This window comes from Juglans microcarpa x Juglans regia, chromosome 6S, assembly GCF_004785595.1.
Source record: "Juglans microcarpa x Juglans regia isolate MS1-56 chromosome 6S, Jm3101_v1.0, whole genome shotgun sequence".
In the NCBI taxonomy this organism is placed as follows: Eukaryota; Viridiplantae; Streptophyta; class Magnoliopsida; order Fagales; family Juglandaceae; genus Juglans; species Juglans microcarpa x Juglans regia.
In genome coordinates this window covers 16,200,307-16,227,689 of record NC_054605.1, presented here as the reverse complement: position 1 = coordinate 16,227,689, position 27,383 = coordinate 16,200,307, and the positions used below count along the sequence as shown (strand labels likewise).

At 34.9% G+C, this 27,383-nt stretch overlaps 4 protein-coding genes across 5 annotated transcripts; all 4 read right to left on the bottom strand.

The window, feature by feature from the left end:
- Window positions 1-327: 327 nt before the first annotated feature.
- LOC121237831 (protein LOW PSII ACCUMULATION 3, chloroplastic) lies at window positions 328-4,436 on the bottom strand. 2 transcript variants are annotated; one of them, XM_041134725.1, is made up of 10 exons: window positions 4,271-4,436; window positions 3,910-4,089; window positions 3,261-3,308; window positions 3,121-3,160; window positions 2,882-2,982; window positions 2,155-2,347; window positions 1,986-2,084; window positions 1,368-1,485; window positions 1,098-1,226; window positions 328-609 (listed from the first exon to the last, which is right to left on the bottom strand). In XM_041134725.1, the coding sequence occupies exons 1-9, from the start codon at window positions 4,337-4,339 to the stop codon at window positions 1,106-1,108; spliced, it is 969 nt and encodes a 322-aa protein (XP_040990659.1). In that variant the 5' UTR covers window positions 4,340-4,436; the 3' UTR covers window positions 328-609; window positions 1,098-1,105. The 2 variants fall into 2 exon arrangements, with proteins under 2 accessions (XP_040990659.1, XP_040990657.1); XM_041134723.1 differs by having other exon boundaries at window positions 328-537.
- A 4,529-nt stretch (window positions 4,437-8,965) lies between these two features.
- LOC121237160 (bifunctional pinoresinol-lariciresinol reductase-like) lies at window positions 8,966-11,465 on the bottom strand. The gene is made up of 4 exons (XM_041133770.1): window positions 11,065-11,465; window positions 10,518-10,758; window positions 9,893-10,096; window positions 8,966-9,247 (listed from the first exon to the last, which is right to left on the bottom strand). Exons 1-4 carry the CDS (start codon window positions 11,392-11,394, stop codon window positions 9,081-9,083), a joined length of 942 nt encoding a protein of 313 aa, XP_040989704.1. The 5' UTR covers window positions 11,395-11,465; the 3' UTR covers window positions 8,966-9,080.
- Window positions 11,466-17,496: 6,031 nt separating this feature from the next.
- LOC121237158 (myb family transcription factor PHL11) lies at window positions 17,497-21,159 on the bottom strand. The gene is made up of 6 exons (XM_041133768.1): window positions 20,407-21,159; window positions 19,799-19,875; window positions 19,562-19,625; window positions 19,240-19,315; window positions 18,349-18,418; window positions 17,497-18,213 (listed from the first exon to the last, which is right to left on the bottom strand). Exons 1-6 carry the CDS (start codon window positions 20,552-20,554, stop codon window positions 17,827-17,829), a joined length of 822 nt encoding a protein of 273 aa, XP_040989702.1. The 5' UTR covers window positions 20,555-21,159; the 3' UTR covers window positions 17,497-17,826.
- Window positions 21,160-22,353: 1,194 nt separating this feature from the next.
- On the bottom strand, window positions 22,354-27,246 carry LOC121237157 (P-loop guanosine triphosphatase YjiA-like). The gene is made up of 10 exons (XM_041133767.1): window positions 26,855-27,246; window positions 26,420-26,485; window positions 25,453-25,633; window positions 24,674-24,870; window positions 24,469-24,519; window positions 24,074-24,165; window positions 23,741-23,805; window positions 23,342-23,433; window positions 23,013-23,117; window positions 22,354-22,883 (listed from the first exon to the last, which is right to left on the bottom strand). Exons 1-10 carry the CDS (start codon window positions 27,140-27,142, stop codon window positions 22,746-22,748), a joined length of 1,275 nt encoding a protein of 424 aa, XP_040989701.1. The 5' UTR covers window positions 27,143-27,246; the 3' UTR covers window positions 22,354-22,745.
- Window positions 27,247-27,383: the final 137 nt, after the last annotated feature.

Below are 27,383 nucleotides of genomic sequence, written 5' to 3'. Positions count from 1 at the left end.
TATCATATCAAACTATGTCAATTTGTAAATTTGTCTTTGTGAGATTCCTTAATAGATGTAGCATTTCTCGTTAAGAGTTTACTTTCGTGGATCGAGCATTTCTCAAAAAAGACCACTTCAACCTGTGCAATCACCTAGTAACCAGCATTCTAATATACCTCAACTAATGTTGACCTCAAAGCTTTCTACACGCATGGTCAGGTCCTGACTCCATTTTGGAGTAGAAATCAGGAACCCATTTGACAAATTGCGAAGAATTGAAGGCACTCCATTCTTACTAACTGGATTATGATATTGATATTTAACTTAAATTTCGAAGCAGTAGTGTGATATGTTATACCCCTTCTTCATATACTAATATCCAAGAACCAGTAATGTATGTATTTACATTCAAAACTCACTAAGCAATACCAGCTTTTCCTTCCTGGTAGATTTTCTACAGACATACTAAACGGAAGAATGATGCAGCCTGAAGGAGATTTGGTCCTTTCAGGTAACACCCAGCTGTACATCTAAGATGAGCACTTCCAAGCCTCTCTGAATAAACAAAAAAAAAAATTTAAGAAACTTGTTTCAACAACTAGATATCAATTTAAGGCTTTCAAGATTCTGCACACAGATCAGAAGAATGAATAACATGAATATTATTTTGGATCATTAGGCATGTATAACTTTAGGCTCATTAACAATATGTATAACACAGCACAAACCACCATGCAGACAAAAAACTGTTACATCAGGAGCAAATGAGACAAAATTTAACTGATAAATAAATGAAGTAGTACACATATTCTAGGGTTACAATTCTGTTCCGAACTTACGAAACAGGAGGTTATTTCAAGTTACCAGTAGATTGTTCCAACAAAATTATGCTTTGAAACCTATGGATCACTGCATTGATCATTAATCCCAGTGACACAAATATTATGAAAGATTTCATCCTACAGCACTTATTTCTCAAAAGAAGGTCAGGGGAGTTTATTTGACTGGGCTAATTGGATGAGCGGGATTGAATTATGATGATGATAGAAAAAACATGGAACTTTTTAATTATTATAATATATTAAACTGAAAACCCTCCATGGACGAGTTCTTACCAGACATGTCAAGCAGGCGTTAGAATATCCAACGCAACTTCCTTGAGGGAAGGCATTTTCTCCTGCTGATGCAGACATATATATTTGTTCCCCACTTTTCTAAGGACTCTCCAGGGGCCAGGGTAGCACCTAATGCAAAATTTAAAAAAGAACAAAGTTAATGCTGAATGTTGCAGTTAGAAGCAGAAACATCAAGTCACCCACAAGGTATAAATATAGAAATCCCACTATAAAAGGCTATGTAATATGCAGTCATTGGCTTTACAAGACCTGAAAAGGGTTCCTCCATTGCGTCCCTTAAAATTGTGAATGTAATATACAGTCTCCATCTTAGGAAAGAGGGTCGTGGAAAGTTTAGCCAGCTTCGGGTAGAAGAATGATGGATAATCTTCATTCATTCAAGGAAAATTGCCATCTGGGTAAAGCAAAAGAGGTACCATATTATCCCACGGATGAATCATACGCTCTAGCCAGAAGGGCCTCAGAAAGTTTGGCCAGCTCAGGGTAGAGCATAAAGGCACCATATAATCCAGTAGATGGACCATCATGATTCTCAGGCTTCCTTAGACTACAGGATGAAACTTAGTTAATAAATCTTTGGTAAGTTTCAATGGGCACCCATCTGGTGCTATAACATTCGCTCCAGCCACAAGTGTAGATTTTCAACAAAAACTATATTATTTTCTATTTCTGGATCTCGCTGGTGCTTTGGTAGACAAATGGGAGAGTGCCACTCATGGACAACAAGTGAGTTCAGTGCTGATTACTTTGGTAAAACCCAATATGATGATGTGAATAAAATATTTTTACCTAGCATCTACCCTATGCCACTTACTAAGTTCAAGATAAAATATGCATAAAGAACCATGTAAAATTGGCAAAGGATACACCCAGATCTTATACGGTCAAGTTCCCCATTGAAAATAATCAGCTTTCTAGCAGTGTTCTCAACAGCTTCTTTGTAAAGCTCTTCTACCACAAGCATTTCTGAAATGCAAGAGAATACCAGATAGAGTACTTTTGGGGTGACACAAGAAAGATGGGATATTGAAGCTACCATTGACATTAAAATATGGATAGGCGACCAAGAACAGTTCATCCTCTAGCTTCACACGATCTGCCATTTTCACCTTTTCAAAGAAACCAAAATCCTCAAAAAATGACGGCTTTGTCAAATAGTCCAACTTAAAGGAGGTGCCTCCAAAGGTTGACTCTCTTGCAAATGTAACTTCATTGGCCTCCGGGAAAAACTGGAAATGTTTTTGGAAATGGTTGTATGAATAAATTAAACACTAGAATTAATAAGGGAAATAAGAACAACAACAAAATATGTAAAATGAGAATTCACTTTTGTTTTGGACATTGAGACAATAAGGATCTGAACATGAATTTCATTATTGTCAATATCCAACAAGATTAAGAGGACTCTGACATGGACCAAATTTAGCTCATACCAATTATACCTATGGTGTTCATGATTTTCCCTAATATGGTTCCTTAGTTTGTATGTTTGAATGCTAATCTGAAACTGCAATAGAATCAATCATAAAGTTCATCAACAATATAATTCATGCCAGCAGCAACTAATATATATCATTTTTGCAGGACCAACATTTTTTCGTACTTTCTTAAATGTTGGCCAAAGATTTTTATAATAAGAAATTACACCTGTTTAATTTCATAATAATTCTAAAAAATGATGATTGAAGAAATTAGCGATTTTGAAAAAACAAAAACAAAAAAGCAATAGAGAGAATTTCAAACAAAATAATCAAGTAGTTTACTATTCTGGTCCTTGTGGCTTTCTCTGGATTTATGAAGCCATCACAAAATTCACGAATCAATTGCATGCTTCCAGTCATTTCTATTCCTCCTTCACCATCACCTGATAAATGCATTAAACATCATTTATGGGCAATACAAGTTATTAGAACTTAGGGGAAATAGAAGACAGATTGCAATGTAAGAAAAATACAAATAAATAAAGAGAAACAAATAAAAATCACAAGGCATGGGAGAGGACCTGGTACAGATTGAAGTCCAGCTGTTGGGAATTCAATCTCCTGTAACAGATACTTTTTGGTCACAAACTCTGATAATCCTACAACATACGTTGTACCTATAAGTTTTCAGTCGTACGGAATATATCTAGTACTAACTCACCATCAACTGTCTGTTATCCTTCAAAGCCAAGTCAGTTGCTTTCCTGGCCTGTCAATTGTTACATGTATCAAATAAACAAATTTTAGTACTGCAGTGGCTACTATGAAAAAAAATATAAAACCAAGGGAAAAATGGAAATAGATGGCATAAATAGATCCTAACTTCCAAACCAATCATGTGCAAGACTAACAGTGTATCAGGGAGGGGGAGAGAGAGTTGGAAGATCCAATCAAAGATTCCAAGAGGTTTCTATTGACTTTTTATTCCTTCTTCCATTTTTCGTGTAGTTTTGATCTACATATCATCAAGCTTGATTCATTCATTATGATGTAGTGTTAGTCTGAGAACATTCAGAGAAAATCTGGAATTAAAATGGCGCATCATGACCAGACACCCACATCGTCAAAACATGGACGCCATAGGGTCCGCGAGAAAGTCCTTTTTTTTTTTTTTTTTTTGCCCTTCTACTCGGGAAGAAAAAGAAGAATGAAAATACTTCAGTACCAATAAGATCAAGAATACACATATACATGCGAACAATGCAACACAAAAGATTCCCAAATTCGAAACTCTAACTAAGGGCTGAACAGTATGATCGCACACTAAAAATTAGAAAAAAAATAAAGCACAGATAGCAGTATAAACTTACTTGGTCAAGAAGCTCAGGATAATCACTAGGGAATGGCACATCAACGTCGACTGAGGCATTGCGATCCCCAGAAAGCGACTTCGTAGCGAAAGAAAGGTTTCTGGACACCATGAATGCAGCGGCTCTTTGATGACCAATATTCCCATTATTATTGATTGGAAAGCTTCTACATTTAACAATCTACAGTTTTGTGTCAGCACATCCTTTACGAAATCAAAAGGTGGGTACAACAAATTCGAAAAAGCATTGCATGAGAAGTTTATCAAGAATGATCTATTTTATTTTACTTTGTCTGCGATTTCGAAGAACCCAAACAGTGAGGAAGAGAATAGGGTGCGCAGAACTGAGAAAACTCACTCACCTTTGGAATTGGAAGAGATGGGAGATTGATCGAAATGTTGGAAGCAATAGCAGCACTGGATAACGGCATTTTTTAACCACTGCTGCGAGAGAGAGAGAGAGAGAGAGAGAGAGAGAGAGAAGGGTGTCAGCAGGAATAGGATGTAAAGAATCAGTTGCGGTGCTTGTGTCAGGTTGCCATCTGTTATCTGTAGACATAAAACGCCAAAACGTATTAAGATTTTTTTATCGTTATTTTTCTAAATTTTAGAATAATTTCCCCTCGAATTTCCATAAGTTAATTACTAATTACACTTTTAGAAAAATATTTTTTATTTATAAATTCGGTTTCTTCTCCTCTATTTTCCATGAAATAAGCACAACGGTCTTGAAAAATACCAAAGATAATTTTAGGGTAGAAAGAAAAAACCGAAAAATCAATTGAATCCAACCGGTTTAATATCAATTAAGGCTGCGTTTGGATGTTAAATTGAGTTGAGATGATAAAATATTATTAGAATATTCTTTTTTAATATTATTATTATTTTAGTATTTTAAAAAGTTGAATTTTTTATTATATTTTATGTTAAAATTTGAAAAAATTATAATGACGAGTTAAGATGAATTGAGATGATTTTAAAAACCAAATGAAGACTAAGTCAGCTTCGATTCTTATCGAAACTCCAATTTTCAAATCGAAACCAACTAAAAATCGGTTCAGTTTTAATTTTCATGATTTAAAAATTGAATGGTCCAAACCATAATAAAATTTTAATATTATTATTTATTCTTCCCCCATCTAAACTTACTTTTAAACATGAATAGTAATATTAAGTTATACTTATTAAGTATTACATATATATATTATATTTTTTATAAGTATATTTTTACACATTTTGAAGTGATTCATTTTTACACTCTGGTGATTGCATTGCCAATTGTTTAAGTGTAATTTTTTTAAGATTTTGTTTATATTGACTAATTGTTTTTTATATGCATGTTTAGTCTTTGGCTGGTTTGGTTTATGTGGCGCCCTCGACCCCCACGTGTTATTTTTATGGAGTTCGTGACACCGGGATGATGACCACACGGATCACGCACCCCAATAACTCTGATGCTCAAAGTGTACAACATACATAAAATGTACAGTAAATTTTTTTCGCAGCGGAGGAAATTAAAGGGTCTTTCTTTATTAAGTACCAGAATTGTTCATAAAACAGCAAAATAACTTTACAAATATTTTACAGTCTTCCGTCAGATAATTTAAAGAAAGCAAATAACATAATGGAAACAAGTCCCAAAACGCTGAACAACAAAACAGCGACTTAAGCTTCTGGCAGAGTCGGTCCTTCAGGTACATACTCGGGCTCTGCGTCAAACTCTACGGCACCATAAAACGGAACCGTAGGGTAAACACCACTATGAGATTATGACATCTCAGCAAGTAATTAACAAAATAACACCCAAGAGATTTAAAACATATCTTTACAATACGTGTTTCCATGCGGACAAATAACCAATTACATTTCTTTCCCAAAAATATCATTTGTATTACTATACCTCGAAAATCTCATTTTTGTGTCCCATTCATATTTATTAAGAATTTACGCATGCACCACGGTCTTCCCTATGGACCGTTCGCACACCCTGGCTCTCTTCGTCACATCACGGGTAACGTCCGTGCATGAGACTTCGTAACGAACGATGCTCAGTTCCGCGCCCAGCGCGTACATGGCCAAGCATCCTCTAACCTTGCCAGCCAAAGGTCACGGAATCGGTACGAGAGCGTTACCGTCTCGTCCGTTCCCGTCGTCGCCCTGCGACAACTCAGGGGATGTCACATCAGTCTGTTACGCTCCCGAGTGACCAGAGGAGCTCCACCGAGATAATGCCCCATCTCGGCTTGGGGTCGTGATACACACGTACTCACGCCATTAATGACAATAGTCTCAATTTCAATAGACAACATGACATCACAGCACAGCACAATTTATTATAAACGATAAATATGCATTGCAACAGTTTATTGGAATAAATATTAAATATTTTATTTACAAAAATAAACCTCCATTTACAATTTATACAGTTTCACAAATACACGCCTATTCCCGTTCATCACTCCGGCCCAAGGCCCAAATCCAACAACTCCATTTCAACATACCCAACACTTCAATGGCTCAAGGCCCAATTTCCAACAAACCAACAGTTCAATAATTTACAATGAACAACAGTTATAAAGTCAATTTAAATCACTTGAATTTTCGATGGAAAATTACATACACACGATGAAATTGATAAAAATCTGGAAGATCAGGCGAAAGGAAGTGCAGCCAACAGCGACGGCGTCACACGGCTGAAACCGTTTCTCTCAACTCACGGTTTTGAACAACACAGATGAAAAACTTAACAACAAATCCCAACCAAAAATACAAGATTTGGAAGCTCAAGAGTTCGGCAACTACACAACACCACACGGGTTCAAAACCCAGAAATTTTCCGAGAAATTGTTCTCGGATCACACAAAAATCCCGATTTGTTTAACACAAACAACACCAAACACACACCCATGGAGATCCCTAAACCAAGAGAAGCCGTGGCCTATTTATAGGCCAAAAATGGCGGTTCGCATGGCGTGCGTGTCGCACGGTGGAGGGAGGAAATAACGGCAGCATGCCGTGGAGGAAAAGAGATCCTCTTGCGGACGCGTGGCACGGCGGCACTCACGGCAGCCATGCCCGACGCCACCGAGGAGCTTGCGGAAATGGTGGCGACCGTGCGATGCCACGGGTTTGATGGCAACCTTCGGGGTGCATGCCGAACGACACGAGTAGGTGGAGGTGGCTCACGACTGGGATTTACTCCGGTAGTAGCTGCGTGGAGATCGGCAGCAGCTGCGTGGAGAAGAAATCGTAGAAGAAAGGAGAAGGAAGGAGAAGGTGCAGGGTGCGGCGCAAGAAAGGAATAAGATGGAGCTAGGGCTCCATCCCAAAACGACGCCGTTTCTGTAATGAGTGGCTGAGCACTCACGGGCCGCACGGCTGGGCCGTGTTCCGCACAGGCCTGGGCCCCCCTTGCTGGGCTGGGCCGGTTTTCGGGTCACACATACACACACACACACACACCCACGGCCCACAGAGAAAAAATACACACAAAGCCCAATAAAAATCAAGCAAAGCCTAAATAACATAAGTCCAAAAATAAAGAGCAAATAAAAATAAATTCTCTAAATTAAAATAAAATACTAAAACAAATAACATATTTAATTAATACAATAAAATAACACTTAGAATAATAAGGATAAAAATCAAGTGAAACTAGAGATCTCACAGTTTACTATCTCATCTCATCATTACAATTTTTTCAAACTTCTACATAAAATATAATAAACAATTTAACTTTTTCAAATTTCAAAATAAAAATAATAAAAAATATATATATTATAATAATATTTTATTCAACTTTCAATAAAATATCTTATCTCATCTCAACTGCGTAACCAAATGAGGCCTTAGTTTTAGCCCTTAGGAATGTTATTATGTGCAAATTTTAATAGGTTTTTGTAGATATTATTAAATGCATCTTTTAATTAAATTAATTAATGTATTTTGGCTAATTGGTTTTAGCTTTTATTTGGTTAATTGTTATATGCATGCTGTTTTGGGCTCTAAAACTCATGTTTGGGCTAAAAAGTTGGGTGAGGAAACCAACCAACCCAATAAAAAAGTCCAAAACCTAATCGCACCTGTAAAACCGAACCGAAACCGGTTCCTTGGATGAACCAATCGATTTCAATTATAAGAATTCCAAAATAAACTTAGTTTACATTTAGATGTTGAACTGAGTTGAGTTGAGTTGAGTTGAGTTAAGATAATAAAATATTGTTAGAATATTATTTTTTAATATTATTATTATTTTAAAAATTGAAAAAGTTGAATTATTTATTATATTTTATATTGGGATTTAAAAAAATTATAATGATGAGTTGAGATAAGTTAACATTCCAAATAAAGCCTAAGACTAGTTCGGTTCAATAATATGTCTAAAACCGGTCCAAACCGATTACACTCTTAAATAATTTTAAAACAATGAAGTGATGTTTACAGAAAATTTGTAGAATTCCTTAAAAATGAAGTGATTTTAGAGGCGAACATAAGCGAAAATACTTTCTCCAAAAGTATCCTAAAATATTTTTAGTGAGAATTTTAAGGCTTATTAAGTTATTAAGATGTCTGGAGTATTTTTGGAACGAGTAGCCTATATTCATTGTTGAAAAATGTTAACGAAATTTAGAGTGACTTTAAAATTATTTTATCATGAAGTTAATCTCTCAATTATTTGTATATTTATTTTTTATAAGCTTCAAACATATTTCAGTCCCCCTTGCAATTTACTTTTTGGGATGGTTATATACTTTTTTTTTAATTTACAAAAAGATACGAATAATGACATATTTATTATTATTATTATTATTATTTTATTCACTTCACGGTTGTATGTAAAATTACTCTTTTCATATAATGTCGAAAAGGTTGCCACTTGCCACAACTCCAATTTAAAATGAGTGAAAATGGGGAAAAAAAAAGAATGGGAAATGACATGAGATCAACCATATATTTGGAGCAATTAAATCTTTTATTCCAAATACCAACCAATTATTCTTTGTAATATATTCAGTACTGAAAAGGAAAAGCGATCTTTTATATATATATATATATATATATATATATATATATATTTTCAGTACAATCCATATAATTTTTATTTTATTTTTTCAGTAATTATTGTCCAAACCATATTTATGCATCAATAATACAATTTTTTACTCTTAATTGTTACAAATAACGTCTCATGTAATCCTCCACAGTAGTGTAGTTCACCTCCGGATAAAGCTCAGAAGCTTCTCTTTCATCTTTTCCATTAATCTCGAAATTTGTTAGACATCCCTCGTAGCAAACATGGTAGTAATGCACTAATCCAACTTGCTCTGCATACTCTTGTCCTTTTGCATGCATATAAGGTTAACCAAGCAGAAAAAATATCAATATTAATTAGGTCTACAAAAAAATAAATTACAAAATAAAATTTAAAAACTGATGTATTTTAATGTAATACTTTAAAAGAAAATGATTTTATATAGTTTTAGGATGTTTGAAGTCCTCGTTCACAAATTTTGAAAAAAGTAGATACATCCAGTACTCACATATAAAAAACAAAAAAATCAAATTTTTAATGGCGGGTCCCACCTTTTTCAAATGGAATAGAGTGGGTCTACACTCACCGCTGGGAGCTCCCGCTAGGCCAAATGTAAAAGTTTTTTTTTTTATTTTTTTATCACATCATTTTTTAATATTTTTTTTAAAAAAAAAAGAAAAAAATTCATAATATTAATAAATAATATTTTCTTAATTCCTAAGTTAAAAAAAAAAAAAAAAAGGAGCGCGAGCTCCCAGCGAGATCCCCATTGGGATCCCTAACTTTTTCTAATAGAATATGCGAGACTTATATGTTATTACTGTATCTAGCATTACTGATATACTTTAAATATATATATCAAGTTAGATAAATTTGTAAAAATAACTTTTTATGGACCAAACATTTCTCGATAGAAAATTTAAATAGGTACCACCGATTTCATTAATCTCACCTTCTAAGGAAGCTAGAAACTCTTGCTCGGATATGGAAGACTTGTCCAAGTCTTTGCCGATCAATTTCTCCCAAATCTCAACAACTTCTCTTTGAGATAGAATGTTTTTTGGGGGCCTGATGTATATTGTCTTGTTGAGAGCTCGAGGGTCGTCTATGGTTTTGATAGTGTACGTGGCAATATCATCTTCATCAACAAAAATTGCTGGAAAATCACAATAATAATTTTCTTTTGTAATTAATATACAGGTAAATCTAAATAATAATTTAAAATACAAACTGATTTTGTATGATCTTTTAAATCTACTTTACGATAAAATTAACTAATTTATAATTTAATATACTAATATATCAAATTACGTCATTTTATGAGTTTATTTTTGTATAATTCTTTTGTAACTAAAGTATTTTTTTAATAAAATATTGATTAATTGACATTAAATAGATTAGAAACATCTTAGGCCCACAAAAAGGATCATGATCATGATTACTTTTTAGAAAATTGACATCCAGAAGTTAATTAATCAACCCTAGCTGAGTAATTAGGTGAAATGAAGTGTACCAGTCCTACCTACTTTCATGAGACGTTCTCTTCAAGGCAAAATTAAAGGTTGTCATGGAAATACCTTTGGTGTTGCCATCTCCCAACAAGAACACTGAATCCGTAGAAGGAATGATCCTGCCTGGCTGGCACAGACCGCCAAGAAAGTAACCAGCAAAACAGTTTGCAGAAACATATGTGAAAGGAATGTTTGCTTCTTGGATGGCTTTCCTTACGACCATTTTGTCATCAAATGTCACTCTTCCAGGTTCTAACGCATGCTCCATTCTTGCAGGATCCGTCCCGAACTCAGAGGGCAGAAATCTCTACAAATATTATTACCAACTTCTCATATAAAACTAAGAGAAATTAATTAACTAATTAACAAGATCAGTCTAGTGGTTATATTGCGAACATAGTAGTATATTAGAGGGGTAAAGTGTGATTTTCCCATTACAATAGAGCAAATCTTGAAACATATGCACATATATATATATATATAGAGAGAGAGAGAGAGAGAGAGAGAGAGATCAAAGGGTGCTTTGTTTCTTTAACTTTTGAAATTTGCAGAGACCATGCATGCATCAAGTGAGGAAATCAGTACAGAAGACATTAAGAACTCATCCTATTACCTTGACATTGCCAGCCTCTTTAATTGCATCAACAAGCTTAAGTTGGAGGAGAATTTGGTGGCTGCGAATGTGAACCCCAGATATTGCACAGATAACAACATCAACTAATTTCACTGCATTGACAAGGCTCTGCTGGTCGCTAAAGGAACCTGACACAAGGTGAGCTCCTTGCTCCTTAAATGACAGAAGCATTTGAACTTTCTCAATGTCTACACCAATCTCAGGTCTGTAGAGGATGTATGTCTCATGTCCTTGAGCTAAACTAGCCTTTACCAACCTCTTACCCAGATACCCAGTTCCACCTACAATTAGCACTTTGCTCTTTTCCATCTCTCTCTCTCTCTCTCTCTCTCTCTCTCTCTGGTAGAGATATATCGTCTACATGCGTGGCTTTATATAGCAGATGTTTTTGGTCTATATATGTAGCGTAGAGTAAGAATGTTTAAAAGTTTTGCTTGGCACTAATATTTAATTCGTAGGTAACCTCATCTACAAATAAACTATTGCTTTGCCTTCAAAATTAAGGGATTTTCCAGATATGATATGGATCCAACAACTGTAAAGAAAATAAATTGATAGAATAGAATCTTATTTTTCTCATTGATCTCGTATATATATGAATATATAAACATGAGTGGATGATTTATAAATGGTGGGATTGGCTGGAATTGTCAAAGACTCAAAAGACTAAATCGGTGGACGACCCATTTCCTAAAATCATGGTTGTTGATGTCATGTCTCGCGTGACTGGGCCACTCCACGCTGGCAATGCTCGGACTCTTCTCTGCATGGAGGAGATCGGGGAGTTCGGGGGCCGTGATACCTCCGACGCTCAAATTAGTCTAAGGTTATGGAAGAAGAAGAAAAAATAGAGACTAGAATGAGATACCTCCAAGCCTTCTCCTAGGCCTCTGGGGATTTCTCCCCTCGCAATGATATTGACAATGGCTTGATCCGTATGATCCAATCAATAAGAACTAGCACTATTGCGTATTCAATAAGCTGATTATTTTCTAAAAGATCATATTATATTAGTCCTCATATTTAAAATACATAAAAATAACTCTTAAACCACAGCCATTTATAAGGACCCTCAATCCTAACGCAACAGCTAAAATAAACTCCCTTGCAAGGGTGTTAGGTTTTTCCTCCAGACCAAGAAAATTGACCACAGTTTTGGTTGGTTCAGACCAGACCGGTCTCAATCCAAGAAAGTAAAGAAATCCAATTTTCGGTCCGGTCTCAGTGTGAGATTTTTTCAACTCGGACCAAACTGACCGAATTTAATATATAAAGTTAATTTAAATAATTTTTCAAGTAGTTATATAAAGTTTTTGTCAAAAACTTGGAAAAAAGACGAAAAATTATCTGCAACCGGACTAAAACAAAGCAGCCCGGTCCGGTCCAAAGACATCATCAGTCCGGACTTTTGGTAGACTGAAAGAATCGGTCTCGTCTAAAATTATTCTCTAAAACCGACTAAACTGGACCAATTACACTCCTACTCCCTAAGTCGGGAAAACATATATAGTAACATACTTATCCCCAGGAGAGACAGAAGTAGCTCTAGTTTGTAATGTTGTAACATTGTGCATTCGAACAACAAACAAAATTAGTTACTTCTTAACAAATCAACATGACCATGAAATAATGATATAAACATTCCACTGCCGCTATATTATCTATATTATATGACGAAAAACCGAGTCAAAGGTCACTTCAACCGGCTTGATCACAAAAATCGTGTAAATAAATCGATTTACAAATAAATTTCAAAACAAAATATAAAAATCAATATAATTTTAATTATCAATTTTTAAAATAAAAATAATATTAAAAAAATATACTCAAATAATTTTTTAATTTTATAATATTTTTTAAAATCTTTTTACTTCTTATTTTTTAAAATCTAATATAACATTTTAACTCAAATATTTTACGGCTTGAGAACCCAATAAAACTCCTTTGAATTAATACTGTTCAAACGAGTCCTACGTATCTTTTTGCTTTAATTTTCTTGTTATCTCCCATCATAATGGCAGGGTTAATGATCATTGATGTAAGTTGGCCACGTTGACTACTTTTTCTTTTTTCTTTATGGTGTGTGTGTGAGAGAGAGAGAGAGAGAGAGAGAGAGAGGGCCCTCAGGACATGCAAGGGATGAATTTCGTGCGCATGCATTATTGAGTTGCTATTTCTGTACCAGGGGAGCGTTTTTTTTTTTTTTTTTTTTTCCGCAAGATTCAGAAATATATATTAAGACATAAAGAGTTTAATACAAACATAAGAATTCCAAAAGTCTGATGCAAAAAACTACCTAGATGTAGGAGGATCTTTTTCGCTGTGAAATTACAGTATGGAATTTGTATTAATGGGATGTTTCCAAAGGCTTGTGTTGCCGCTGCCCATTACGCTAGATTATGCGCACATCAATTTTCTGATCGATAAATTTCCTCACTATCCATTCTTTAAAGGAATTTAAATGATGTCTGATGTCATTTATGATGGGACTCAAAATCCATTCTTGAACAGGCGAGGAATTTGAGATTGCTTGGATTGTCACTTTTGAATCTCCTTGGAGCACTATCTTTTCCAACTTTAGTCTTTTAGCTTCTTTAATAGCCATAAGAGCTGCACTTGCTTCTCCCTAATTTGGACTGACATTATTAATGAAATCTGTTTTGACAAAAATTGCATCTCCATTATCTTTCTAGTAAATGGAAGCAATGATGAATCCTTCTTTTCGAATCGCCACATCAAAAGTAATGAGGTGATATCCAGTAGGGTGTCTCACATCATTTTCACCGATCAGATTATCCTTTGCTGCCCAAGCTCTTGAATGTTGTGAATATGTTGTAAAAACATATTCGACATATGCATGGATAGAGGGGGTTGATTGCTTCTGAACCACCTTATTTCTAAAGAACCAGAGATTGTCCATTGCAATGATGGCAAAGATTTGAAAATCTTGATGTTCCTCCTCTGGAATCTTTAGATTAGTCAAAGGTTTGAGAATATTGTTGATCCAGATAAAAATGGGTTGAGAAGCAAAAAGAGATATATCAATGGGTCATTTGGACTTTCTCCATACTACTCTGGAATATAGGCAACTGAAAAAAAGGTGATGGATATTCTCAAGTTTGGTGTTGCACAAAGGGCACTTGACATGTTCATCAGCCAGTTGAAAGACTGAATTTATGAGACTCTTCATTGGGAGGATATTGTGGCAGATTTTCCAGAGAAACAATTTGAGTCTATCTTGGATTTGTAGTTTCCAGAGATTCTTCCAATTAGTGGACTAATTTGTAGATTCTATTGGACCAATTGCATTAACAAGGGCTGCATAGGCTGACTTTACAGAGAATGCACCTGAGGAATGATGTATCCATTTAATCTTATCAGGGATATGGTGAAATCTGTGATTTGTCAAAGGAATTTTTTGTATTTCTCTTGATGTATGTTCTGAGAAGATGGCATTTAGAAGCAAAACATTCCAGAGCCTAGGTTCTTCAAGAATAAGCTCAGAGACCAACATTGAAGGGTCAATTGGGAAATAGTTAGGATTTGGAATTGGGATATGGGATGGAAGGGTTGTAATCCAAGGGTCACTTCAAACTCTAGTAGAGATTCCATTATTAATCTAAAAACATATGTTGTCTTGAATGAAATCTCTCTGTTTCAAAATGTTTTTCCAAATTCCAGAATCATTAGCCTTAGGAGAAGCATGTAGGAAAGAAATTTTATTGAGATATTTCTTTGTTAAAACTTCTTTCCAAAGACTGCTTGGGCCATTTAGGAAGGACCAAGCAAATTTAGACACAAGAGCAGGATTGAAAATAGAGATTTGTTTGAGACCAAGACCACCCATGGATTTAGGAAGGCATATGGATTTTCATGACTTAGGAGTGAATTTGTTTTGTTGAAGGTCCTTAAACTCCCACCAAAATCTTCTAAAAGAGTATCAATCTTTTTTGCCATGAATTTTGAAAACAACATAGAGGACATGACATAGGAGGGAATAGGTATTAGGGGAGCTTTCTTATTCATAAGTTTCACATACTACACATCATAATTTATTTTTTAATTTTGTTTTGGTTTCATTTTTTAAAAAATAATTGAATTCTTCTACTTATCATCCATATACCACACATTTGGTAAGAGAAAAAAAATTAAAAAAATATTAAAAATGATAGTGTGTGACATATGAGGCTTATGAATAGAATTTTTTCCCTTATCTTTCGTACTAGGGTTTATGATCCATCTCTAAAAGCTTTCCACTACGAATTCTGTAGATTAGACCAAAACTCCATATATATAGTTTATTATTCTTTTTAATATCCCAAGTGCAGATGGAATCATGTGCTTGGTTGAGTCAAATCTATTTATACTTAAAATAAAGTGTTTGATGCCAAAAAATAAAATAAAGACCCTATCATTCTCTTTAGAACAACTTTAGTGGTGTAATTACAACAGCAATATGTTTTGTATCGATCGTCTGAATCGAATCAAAACAAGTTAATTTCATGTTTTGGTATGGCATACGGACTGAATTTGGATCCTTCAATTTTTTTAATTTTTTAATCGAACTCTAATATATGAAAGAAAAATAGATATATAAAATGAATTCTACGTATAATATTTATACCGCTCGAATAAATTGCTCAAACAGCATTAAATTACATGTAGAAAAGTGGCTTGACTTCCTATGTCAAGAGGAAGCCATTTTTGTTCTAGGCTTGCATTTTTGCAGGAAAGTAGCATGACTTGGCATGTCAATAGAAAGTAGCTTTTTTTTTTTTTTCCCTAATCAATAGAAAGTAGCTTGACTGCCTGTATCAATAGGAAGCCATTTTTTTTTTCCATGCATTAAATGTAGGCATGTTTTGCAAGCAAAAAAGAAACCTATGACTCTAGGCGCAAGGCTTGGTTTGTTTACTTAACTCAATCCAGAAGAATTAAATTCTCTATAAATAGTAATGAGTTAAAATGATAGAATGAATTTTGTAGAATTTATCTAAAATAAATTTAGATGTATTTAGATGTTAAGATAAATTTAAATATATTTATAAAAAATTAAAAAATATTATAGGTCCTACGCGTAAAAAGATGTTGAGTTGAAAAAGGTCGTGAGTCTTACCTATAAAGAGGTTTTGAGCTGAGATTAATTTAGTGATTTAAGAGTTGAGTGTTTGAATGTTATACTCAACTTAAAATTAGACTAAACTGAGTTGATCTCAATTTATTTTAAATTCCAAACAGAGCTTTCAAGTTTGTCATGTTTTGGACAATTAAGACCTATTTGTATAATAAAAATGTTTCATCTCATCTCGTTTCATGTCATTATTACAATTTTTTCAAATTCTCACACAAAATATAATAAACAATTCAATTTTTTCAAATTCAAAAACAATAATAATGTTAAAAAAGAATATTCTAATAATATTTTATTTAACTTTTAACTTTCAATTAAAACTATATCATTTCATTTCATTATCCAAACTGCAGTAAGAGCATTGGCAATGGCTTATGTATCTTCATATTCATTTTCATATTTGCATAGTATATCTCTAAATTGGTCTACATTGAATTATGCATCTTCAAAAGTTTGCATAGGTATGAATAATATTTCTTCAAATTTGAATAAATACTATTCACTCTCCAAATATTATTTTACTATTTTTTTCTCTCTCCTACCCATTAAAATCAATTTTATGAAATTTGTATTAAGATGATTTTGATATATGAAATTTTTATTAAGTTGATGATACAAAGTGTTTTTTAGTACATATTAATATTTATTGATAAAATTAGTCATTTTGATATATGAAAGAATTATACTATATACAGTCACTTTTACGTATTATTTGTGCATTTCACTAATGTAATTAGTCAAAATAATTATTTTATATTTAAAAAATAATTATTTTATATTTAAAAAATAATACAAACAATCACATTAATAAAATGCATAAAAAAATATCTAAAAGTGATTATACATAAAATTTTTGTTAAAACAATAGTGTGCTCGATGGTGTTCGGTATCTTAAAATTGAGGAAAAAAAACCTTTTATCGTAAACCTATCTTGGTAAGAGATTAATACGTCTGTCAATTACGTCAACTTTATGAAAGTTAGGTGATTTGGTCTATGTTAGTTAACACTATCAAAATCCAGGTATTTAGCGCACCTAAAAAGAACTTAAACTGCTGTTTATCTTTAGCAGCGGTTGCGACTGCTCTGTTATAATAAACCTATAGTGACGGTTTTAGGACTGATCTCCTACAAAACTTACCGCCGCAACAGATAGCGACTGCAAGTCTGTAAGTTAGAAACTACAGCAGTTGAACGAAAATTAAATAAGTTCTCTTCTTTTTTCCTGTGGGGATTTTGCTACAGAGATAGTTATCTACCTCTTAATTAAGGGTATGTTTTGAATCCAATTCTTATTGAAACTGAACCATTGAACTTGTAATACATGTCCCATAACAGGACACAAAGAATACGTATTCCTTATTAAACGAGTTCTATTTCAAACTCGAACCAAATTACCTTAAAGAGGTGGAAACTCTAGGGACTAGGACTCTTTACCTGATCATAAGAACTATGGAAAACCAAGAAACTTGTGAGACAGGAGACTTGCATGTCAGTTACAGTTGTTGTTAAACCTCAAATGCAAACATATATAAGCAAGTGCTAAAAGGGTGATCACTTGTATGCCATCAAAGTTTAAGAAAATCTATATATCATGCCATTTTTCTATCTCCTATAGGAAAGCATTTGGAGTTCCAAATTCAGCTCCATCTGCAGCAACAAAGTCATAATTACCTTTGGTATTCAAGTCCAATTGTATCAAACCCCCTTCTACCTCGAGTTTAGCATCCTTGTGTTCTCCTCCTCCTCCTCCATCTTGATAGTTTTGGATGGCTGAACCACTGGCCTTTCTATAAATGTCATTCATCTCTAGCATGCGTTCTTTTCTCTCTTCTTCATTCATATTATCCATGAGGTTGGATAGAGCTGAATTGAAGTCATTTAACTGAGCTCTTGCTGCTTCTACACTACCGGGGGAGAGAGTCTTTCGCGCTTTCTCCAATATAACTTGCAAGTACTTCCCCTGGGCCTCTATTCTCATCTGCAGCTTCCTCTGTACCTATTCGTAGCAAGAAACTGATGTTTAGGCGCTTCATATAACATGCATGACTTGCCAAAATTAGTTATGATTGAGCAAAAGATGATGAGGGATTGATCAAAAACTTTGTAGCAAAACTGCCCAACAGAGATATACCTCAAGCTGCTCTTGTAATCTTTTCTGAACTTCGAGCTGATGCTTGAGCGCTTCTGCAAGTGGGATTTCTCTGTTTTGTTTGCAGCATTAATTACTCATTATCAAGTGGGGTAGTATGAAAGAAAGTCACAAGATGAATCTAAAATGATAAAAGTTCTAGAAATGAGAAATGGACACTTCAGCAGTATGAATTTCTGTTTCATTAATTCTGAATTCAATAGCTCAGACAAGGAGGCTCAAAAGGAACAAGAAGGAACAAGTGAAAGAAAGTGTAGCTGAAGAGCAACCTTATCAAACTCTCTATCTTTCTGTCCAACATTCATTTTTATTTGTTGAATATAAAAGGATAACAAAAATCATTTAATTAGCGACTCTATTTTGGCAAGTCCAATGTGTGAAGTTTTGTTTCTATAATTTTTTGGCTACAGACTAGCCAACTTAGCTAGTTTTAGCGATACAGATCTAACAACTGGTGTCTAAGTAAGTCAAGCGCTGATGAAAGGGAAAACCGCATTTGGCACCCATGTGTTACCATATGTTTTCAATGTTCACCCTATACTATCAAAACTTGTAATTTACATCCTTGGTAGTTAGCACACCAATTAAGATCTAAGCATAAAGATGGATGAGAAATTGGAGATGTGGAATAATCTAACGGTCAGATCTTAACCAATGATGCAAATTATCAAAATTCAGGGGTATAGTGTACTAATTGCCAGTTTTGAGAATTTATGGTGCAAATTGAGAAAGTGATAATAGTTTAGGGATACAAAATGTAATTTTTTTGGATTAAAAGGACAGAAACCAAACATCCTAATTTCTTAAAACTTCAATTACCATTTCTGAAAATGTTACAAAACCGACAGATGTGAGATTAATGATATGGCATACCCCTGTTCATTATCACTTCTTGAAGAATTGGTACTAGTCCCCGAGGAGTGATTACTGAAATGTACATAGGTGCTCCCTAAAATTCAGAAAGGAAACTGAATTAGGATGGAGAATTTTGAAGCCAAAATGAAAAGGAAACAAACGAATAAAATAAAATAAAATGCCAAGCACAAACCAGTTCACTTAAGAAAGGTTCTGTGCAGAAAAGATTATTGGCAGAAATTAAGTTGATTGCCTATGGACTAGTCCTCAATTTTAATTCATCATAGGATTGGAGTGAGACTTGTGATTTTCTTAAACATTATATTTTTAATGGACTCACCACTGCTTTCTTTGGCTTGTTCTGTAGTATTTTGTCTCCGCGACTGCTGTCCAAGTCTGTATTTCTGCATATAGATCATCTTCATAGGGTTACATTCATGACCAATAAGACCAAAATTTAATAAGAAAATAAAAATTTAAAACGAACTTGATACTCCCTCTTACATTCTGCAAAAGGGTGGTCTCCCCATATAGGATTTAGTGGAAACAAGGAGAGAGGAAGGGTATTCGTAGCTACCTGTAAATGACTCTTCAAATGGTATAGTGTCAAGCCCTTCATGCCCATCAACCTCAGCACAGACTTTGGAGTTGCTTCTGAAAAAGAAGAGGGGGCCAGGGAAATCTCAGCCTTAACTTTGCAAGAGAAAGTGAAAAGGTTTGGTTAATTCACATCGAAGTGGCACGGCTGTGAACTGGTAATGGATGCACCCAGAAGATTTGAGACAGCCAATGCAAAGTGTGTTCTTTCACATAGTTCAGATCAATAAAATGAAAATTTCGTTTCTCTGGGGCCTTGTATCATGCAGTATACATTCAGTTTATGTATTGGTAGACGAATTATTCATGAAATTCTCATATTCAACCGAAACAAAAAGCCAAAAAAAAAAAAAAATAGGCAGCTGCACAATGTTTAAGACACGTCAAGTTGACGTCTTTAAAATGCTACGAGTGTTTTTATGAATTGGGAGGAGGAAATGGACGATGTACGGGAATTGAATCATTGAGCAATTATTGCCTCAAAAACTAAAAATAAAACATTTAAATGAAAAAAAAAAAGTTGGGAAAATAAAAGCAACAAAAAGGGAAGAGGTTGGGGGTGCGTTTAGTTTTGGGAAGAAAACATACTGTCGGGGCCACCAAGTTTAGTGACAGCATCGACAAAGCGGTCGTGCAGATCAGCCGTCCACCTTAGCCTCGGCTTCGGGTCTCTCGTCATCACCACCCCATTCTCGTACGGATATCTGCTACTTCCACCTCCGTAATTCCTCTCCATCGCCGCCGGCACCACCCCCAGCAGCAGCAGTAGTACTAGTACCCACTAACCAATCCCAACCGATAACTTTAATATCAAGCCAATTCCTTTACTGGGAAAGCAAATTCGAATTCCAGCTTTTTCTTTCCCGTTTATCCACTTAGATAGGCCCCATTGACTTTAACGAAGAAGAAACCAAAAAAAGAAAAGCGTAAAGATGACAGAGGTGTGTGCGCACCGAGCGAGATCAGTAAAGATCATGTATTTATCTATTAATATTGATGAAGGCGACAATTTAATCTGATATTTCAAAGGAAATCAAGCATATTGGTAGTAACAAGAAATGGAGATCATGATTATCTCCATAACACAGTTTTGTTTGTGTAAATATAGAATGGGAAAAAAAGGCAGAGAAGTGGGAAAATCAGATTCCACAAAATGCTTAGTGTAAGATCAAGCAAAAAAAGCAGTGCTTTGTTTTGTTTCAACTTGTGTTGATTATTATAGACAGAAACGATTTGTTTTTCACCCCTCTCAAATGATGGATGAATGAACGAACATGTAGAGGAAAGCTCGGCGACGAATCTGAAGCGACATGACAGCATCATACATAGAATATAGTGGAAACCATTACTGTATGCGTATGCCTTTCAGCAGAAAATAAAAAAAGGAAAAAAAAATGGAGACAATTGTCCGACCATGCATCGCTAATGCTAGTGGGGACAAATGGCCTGGGGAAGTCGAGATGACACGTGGATGCCAGCGTGGAATATTCGCCGGGAAACAAGAAGGAATAGGATATTCGAGGGAATGACGTGGGAGTGGCAAAAGGTCAAGTCCCATGTGGGGAGAGTGGTGGGGATGGTCCAAGACAGACGGACACGTTTCGGTATTTCCGTAAGGGACGGACGGTCTTTTTGGAGGTGACGGCAGAATATTCCCCCTCGGGCCTCTGTCAAGTTGGGGTGTCCGTGTATGTCTGTGAGTCACCCTCCATCACCTCCTTCTTATCTTCTCTCTCTCTCTGAGGGCACCCTTTTGCTTTAGATTGTGGATTACAGTAATGTATCATTTTGTACATATCTTTTAAGTTATTAAAAAAAAAAAAAAAAATTACTTCAGTCATAAATTGATTAAACAATAATAATTTCACAAATTAACATAATTTTTTATAATTTGTTAAATTGTAAAATTATTTTTATTATAGAATAGATCTAATAAATCACATAAAATCACGTCAGTTTATAAGATTACATTCATGTAAACAATAATAATCTCACAAACTGACATAATTTCTTGTAGTTCGTCAGATTATAAAATTATTTTTATTATAAAATAAATCTAATAAATCACATAAAATCACGTCAATTTATGAAATTACTTCGTATAATTTAAAAAATGGTAATAATGTCAACGGGAAGCACACAGAATGACATAAAGGAAATCAGAACCAATTTCAGCACAAATTGTCTCTTTTTCTTTTTAATTTTATTTTGTTTTCAAGAAGTCAAGCTTAGAGCTTTCTCTTCTTTGGTTCAATGGCACCGCAAATTTCTTTTTGGTTGCTTACAATAATTTAGATTCGTAAGTGTAATCTACAGCAATTAATCTGCATTTTTGTGTCCCACCTTACAATGCATTTGGACTTTGGACAGCTCAAAGACTTTCCCATTTTGGATTGTACCGAGCTTCGTTGACAAACATAGAAATAAGAGGAACCCTCACCATTAGCACAATAAGGAGCATAAAGACAACCACAGAGGTAGGGAATAAAGCTCAACACAATTAATAAGGGTCCCATTCAGAGACTTGGGTTTTTGTTGTAACAAGGAGAAAGAGACCTTGCATTGGGCATAAAGCTCAACACAATTAATAATGGTCTGATCCAAAGACTTGGATTTTGAATGTAACAAGGAGAAAGAGACCTTTCATTGATAGACCATGGCTTGCTTGGGGTAGTGATCATTAGCCAGTTCTACATAGTGCCCAGATTAGCTCATATGATTTATCACTCATTCACTCAGACTGCAACAATTAGGGTTGTGAAACAGACCAAAAATATGGTGCTTGGGCGTCTGACTTGTTAGTATGCTTATTTATACCTTTTTTCTGGACTAGAGAAACATTTGTTGATACAATCCACAGGGATGCAAAAGGAGGAGGTGAATGATCCCTAAAAACAACCAATACCAGTAAAGGTAGTATGAGAAGCTCAAGCTAGACAACCTTTGAAACCTTTTCTTAGGGCAGTTTCGTCCAAATTTCGTCCTATGAATACCAGTTTGTTCATCCTCTTCTCGTCTGGTCCCCATGCTTTGCCTGGGCAGCCATCCAATGTAGAATGCACCCCCTGAAAGGTAATGGCACCACGGCAGGACAAAATTAGTAAATAGCAATATAAGCTAGCTATGATCAACACAATCACAGATGTAATATCCACATCATAAGAAAACAACAGTAAGAAGAGTGATGCAAGTACCTGAAAAACGTAACGGTGATCAGAATCACTAACAGACAAGATACCCTTCATTCTGTACAAGTCCTCTCCTTTTTCTTCTATCAGCCTTTCAAGCCAATCATCAACCTTGAACAGCCACAACAATGGTTATACAGGTCAAATAGCTTACTCAATTCTGCCCTATGACATGGTGCGACCAACCAGATCTCTATTCTCCTAGATAATGTTTCTTGAGGGCCCACCCAAGGTTACCAACAAGACCTAAAATAGGCTAGAGAACAGCTCAAGCTACAATCTAAATAGCCAAAAAAACAAAACCACTGGATCAAGAAAATGATAATGTTAAGTACCTCATCAAGATCAAGAGTTCCTTCATAAACAATACTGACACTAGAGACAGCAGAATCGTGTGTATGATCATGATGATGTCCTTCCTGGTGTTCTGCAATAATCACAACCAAAATGAGATTCAAAAGAAACCAAATGAAAACAGTTTGGAGGAGTTGTCCGTATGTCATACAAAAAGAGTCATCTGCACCTCATTTTGATACACAGGCAGGTGCAGAAATAAAATTTGATCCACTCCTTCAAATTCCAAATATTTTACTATCAAAGCCTTTAACTCTTTTCCTTTAAACTATACCACGTAAGAGCAACTCAAAAATGAAGAGGGGGAAGGGCACAAAAAGATAATGAAAAAGAGAAAAAAAAATAATAGAAATATGGGAAAGAAAAAGAGAGGGCACTACCATGTCCAGTTTCGTGTTGATGGGTCGCAGAACAGGAACTATCCACATGAACTTCAGATTCAATTCTGCAAAATCAGGTCCTTTGACATATCAACAGAGAGAGGTTTCTATCATGCAGCTTGAAATGCAAACATGCATTAGAAACTTCCCATCATACCGCTTGAAGTACTAATATGCATTAGAGTTTTGCCAGTGCTAAGTAGAAAGTACATACACATACATACACACACAAGGAAGGGGGGAGGGAGATGGGGGAGTAAAGAAAACAAATAATATAAAAAAATAAATAAAATACAAGATTTGACTACAGGCAGAAACAGATTAGATTATAACCTTTCAAGATCATAACCTCCAACTCCCAAAACAAAATCCATGTCAACGGATCCAAATTTAGCTAGCTTAATTGGTGCAATCCCATTGATATGCTGATAACAATGCACCAAAATACAAAAGTTGTCAGATCATGGTAACCCAATGTAAAAAAGATAAACAGATTCAATAAAAACAAGAGGCAAGTAGAGAAAAAATAATGCCAAGTAATTTCAATTGAGTGAAGAGCATGAAATTACTCTGAAAGGCTTCATAAATTTTGTTTTACTATGGAATTCCATACACAACATTTTGGTCTACTGAGTTGCATATGGAGATTTTGATCTAGGTCAGGGAAGGATCAATATATACCAGACACACCCAGCCATCTCTATACATCTTCTCTTCTGTATTCATACCTTGATTTTTGTAGTCAATATCTGCAACTCAGCCTCACTGACCAAATCGATCTGCCAAAACCAAAATAAAAAACTTTAAGAAATAATAATTGATTTAAAAGGATTGTCCAGGATTTTGGAATATTAAAGTAGCACGACACAATGAGATGGAGATTAACAGAAAGATTAGAACCGCAGCATTTCAAGGTAATAGATTGAAATTCACCTTGTTCAAAATAATACGATCAGCATAGGCAACTTGTTCTATCGCCTCATTCACCACAAATCTTGGTTTGACTTCATCCAGATGTTGCATGGCATGCTTGGAATCAACCAAAGTAACAACTCCATCTAGTTTCACATAACGTGAAACCAGTTCATCAGTAAAGAACGTTTCTATGACAGGAGCTGGCTTCGCAAGGCCTGCAAAAAAGATTTCACGAATGATCATATACTATCATTTTCGGTCCTGCAACTAATGCTCTTGGAAAAATCTGATGTTGAACCTTGTTCAAATAACATCCAAAGATGGATCAATTTTCTACCAAAGGAATGACACAAGATATTGAAAATTTCCAAGACAGAGAAAGAGAAGCCATGCTATATATGAGGCTTATAAACTGAATCAAAAGTCAAAACACTAAAGGAGAACAAGTTTACCAAGACCATAATAACTTTTTCCTTTCTTCTTCTTATTAAGTTTTATTTTTGTTCTTCTCCAGTTTTCCTTATGATTTGGACAAATAAGGTTGAGACTTACGATTCAAGATCTTCTGTTCTAGAACTATGTATAAGGCTCTCCCTATTCTTGGATCAATAAAATTTATTTACTTATAAAAAAAAAAAAACACTTATGATTCAAGATCCATAACGCCATAAATCATTTTGGAATTCTAGTAGAACTTAAAAAAGAGTAAAAAAGAGCTCAACCCCCCCTCCCCTTTTTCCTCCCTTGTGCAGGTAGGAACTGAGATCTTGCACAAAGAAGGTATTAACATGACATACCTGTTGTTTCTATAACAATATGATCAAATTTGTCTCGTTTTTCCTTGGCCAACTTTAAAAGCATTTTTACAAGATCTCCCCGCACAGTGCAGCATAGGCAGCCGTTATTAACCATGACAATGTCTTCAGACACAGAGGAATGGCTAGCAACCAATGATCCATCAATATCCACTTCACCAAACTGCATTCACAGTATCAGATTATTTAATAAATACAGAAACACCATCCCACTCTATGCCAAACACTGTTCCACCCTTAGCAGGAGCTGAAAGAAAGCAAAAGAGGCCCACAAAAATGCCAACATATCTCCAAACCAATAACACAATACAAAAAATTTATACCACCAGAGTCAAAACATGCGTGTGTGTTGTACATATTAGGTACTTTAGCCATCTAGAAGCAACATATATGTATTATGTCTACTATCCGTGTGAAACTACGCGTGGTTGGTGATTTAGCATCCTATCAACTCTAAATCAAACAAAAACCAATAATCTAAAAGATCTGAGAAAAGCTTGATTTTATAACGGGTAACATAATGATTCGTCCATAATCCATATAAAAAGAGTTTGATAATTTGAAATTTAAACTAGACATCCAGAAAACAGTTTTATTCTACTTTATTCAACTTTAAGTAAAAGAATTGACAAATCATCTCATATTCTAGGCAGTCTTTTTCTTTTTCCCTTTTGGAAATCAAAAAATTTTACTAAGCAATATGACAAATTTATAGAAAGGAACTATACAAACGGTTCCCCTGAAATTACTGTTAGATTTAAGGCAAAAAAATCTACAAAAGAAAGAATGGTATTGATACCACAAGCAATAATGCATACTCACTTCACAAAGATGAACAGAAATAACAGGAAATTTGATTCGCCAAAGGGGATTTTATAACTTGAAAATAAGATGAAAAAAATAAACAAGCAGCGGTTCATTATTACAATACGAAGAAAACTTTCAGTACCTCATTCTCTATGACAGCAATTCGCTTGCCATGCTGAGATGTAAGAATATGATTCAGGAGAGTTGTCTGCATTGTATGGCATCAAACAATTTGAATAAATACAACAACAGAAAAAAAAAAAAAAAAATACCCGGCACTTCTTTCGTTGAAAAGATATTACCATCAAGGACCCCTACTTTTTGTTCCAAATTCACTGTTTTGAAATTTTATTCCGAGAAAATATATTGAACTGAACTTACCACTGTGCGTAAATGAGCAACAGTAAAGACAGAAGATTCGTATTACCTTAATTGACCATTGATTACCCAAAATTTTCAAATTCAATCTTCAAGACATTAAGGCCAGAGCAAACTCGCGGCCAAACTTGACATAGGAAATGAAAAACCTAGAGGCTAGAGTTCATTCTTCTGACTAAAAGTTATACAAAAAACGAACCTTTCCGGAACCGAGAAAACCGGTGAGCACGGTGGCTGAAACGCGGTTATCGAGAGTGAGTGAAGAAGCACCGACCTCATCAAGATTGTAGCTTGGGGCAGAGACCAAGCCCCTAGAGTTTCTGGGATGAGAGTTGTCGAAGCCACGGGAACTGAATTCCCGGGAAGCGAACGAATGATAAAGGTTTCTGAGGACTTGGGAAACAGGCGGGGAATCATGGAAGCAGGGTCGTAGAAGTTGGTAGAGGTTTTTGGCCGATGTTCTTGAAGTTATGAACATGGTGGCCATTTTCGGAGGGGAAAAGGTGTTCAAGAGTGTAGAAAAAATGGGAGTCCTTAAACCCTAGGGAGGCTTTGAAATCCCCGGGCATTTATACCAGGACGCACTTCTCCGTTGCAATACAGTAGCAGAGAACTGTCACGGCCACGAATAAATTTCACACAATATTCTCATAATTTTATCTAATAAGTTGGATCGATCTTGTAATAAAAAATATATATATTATTTAAAATATTAAATTAAATTACTA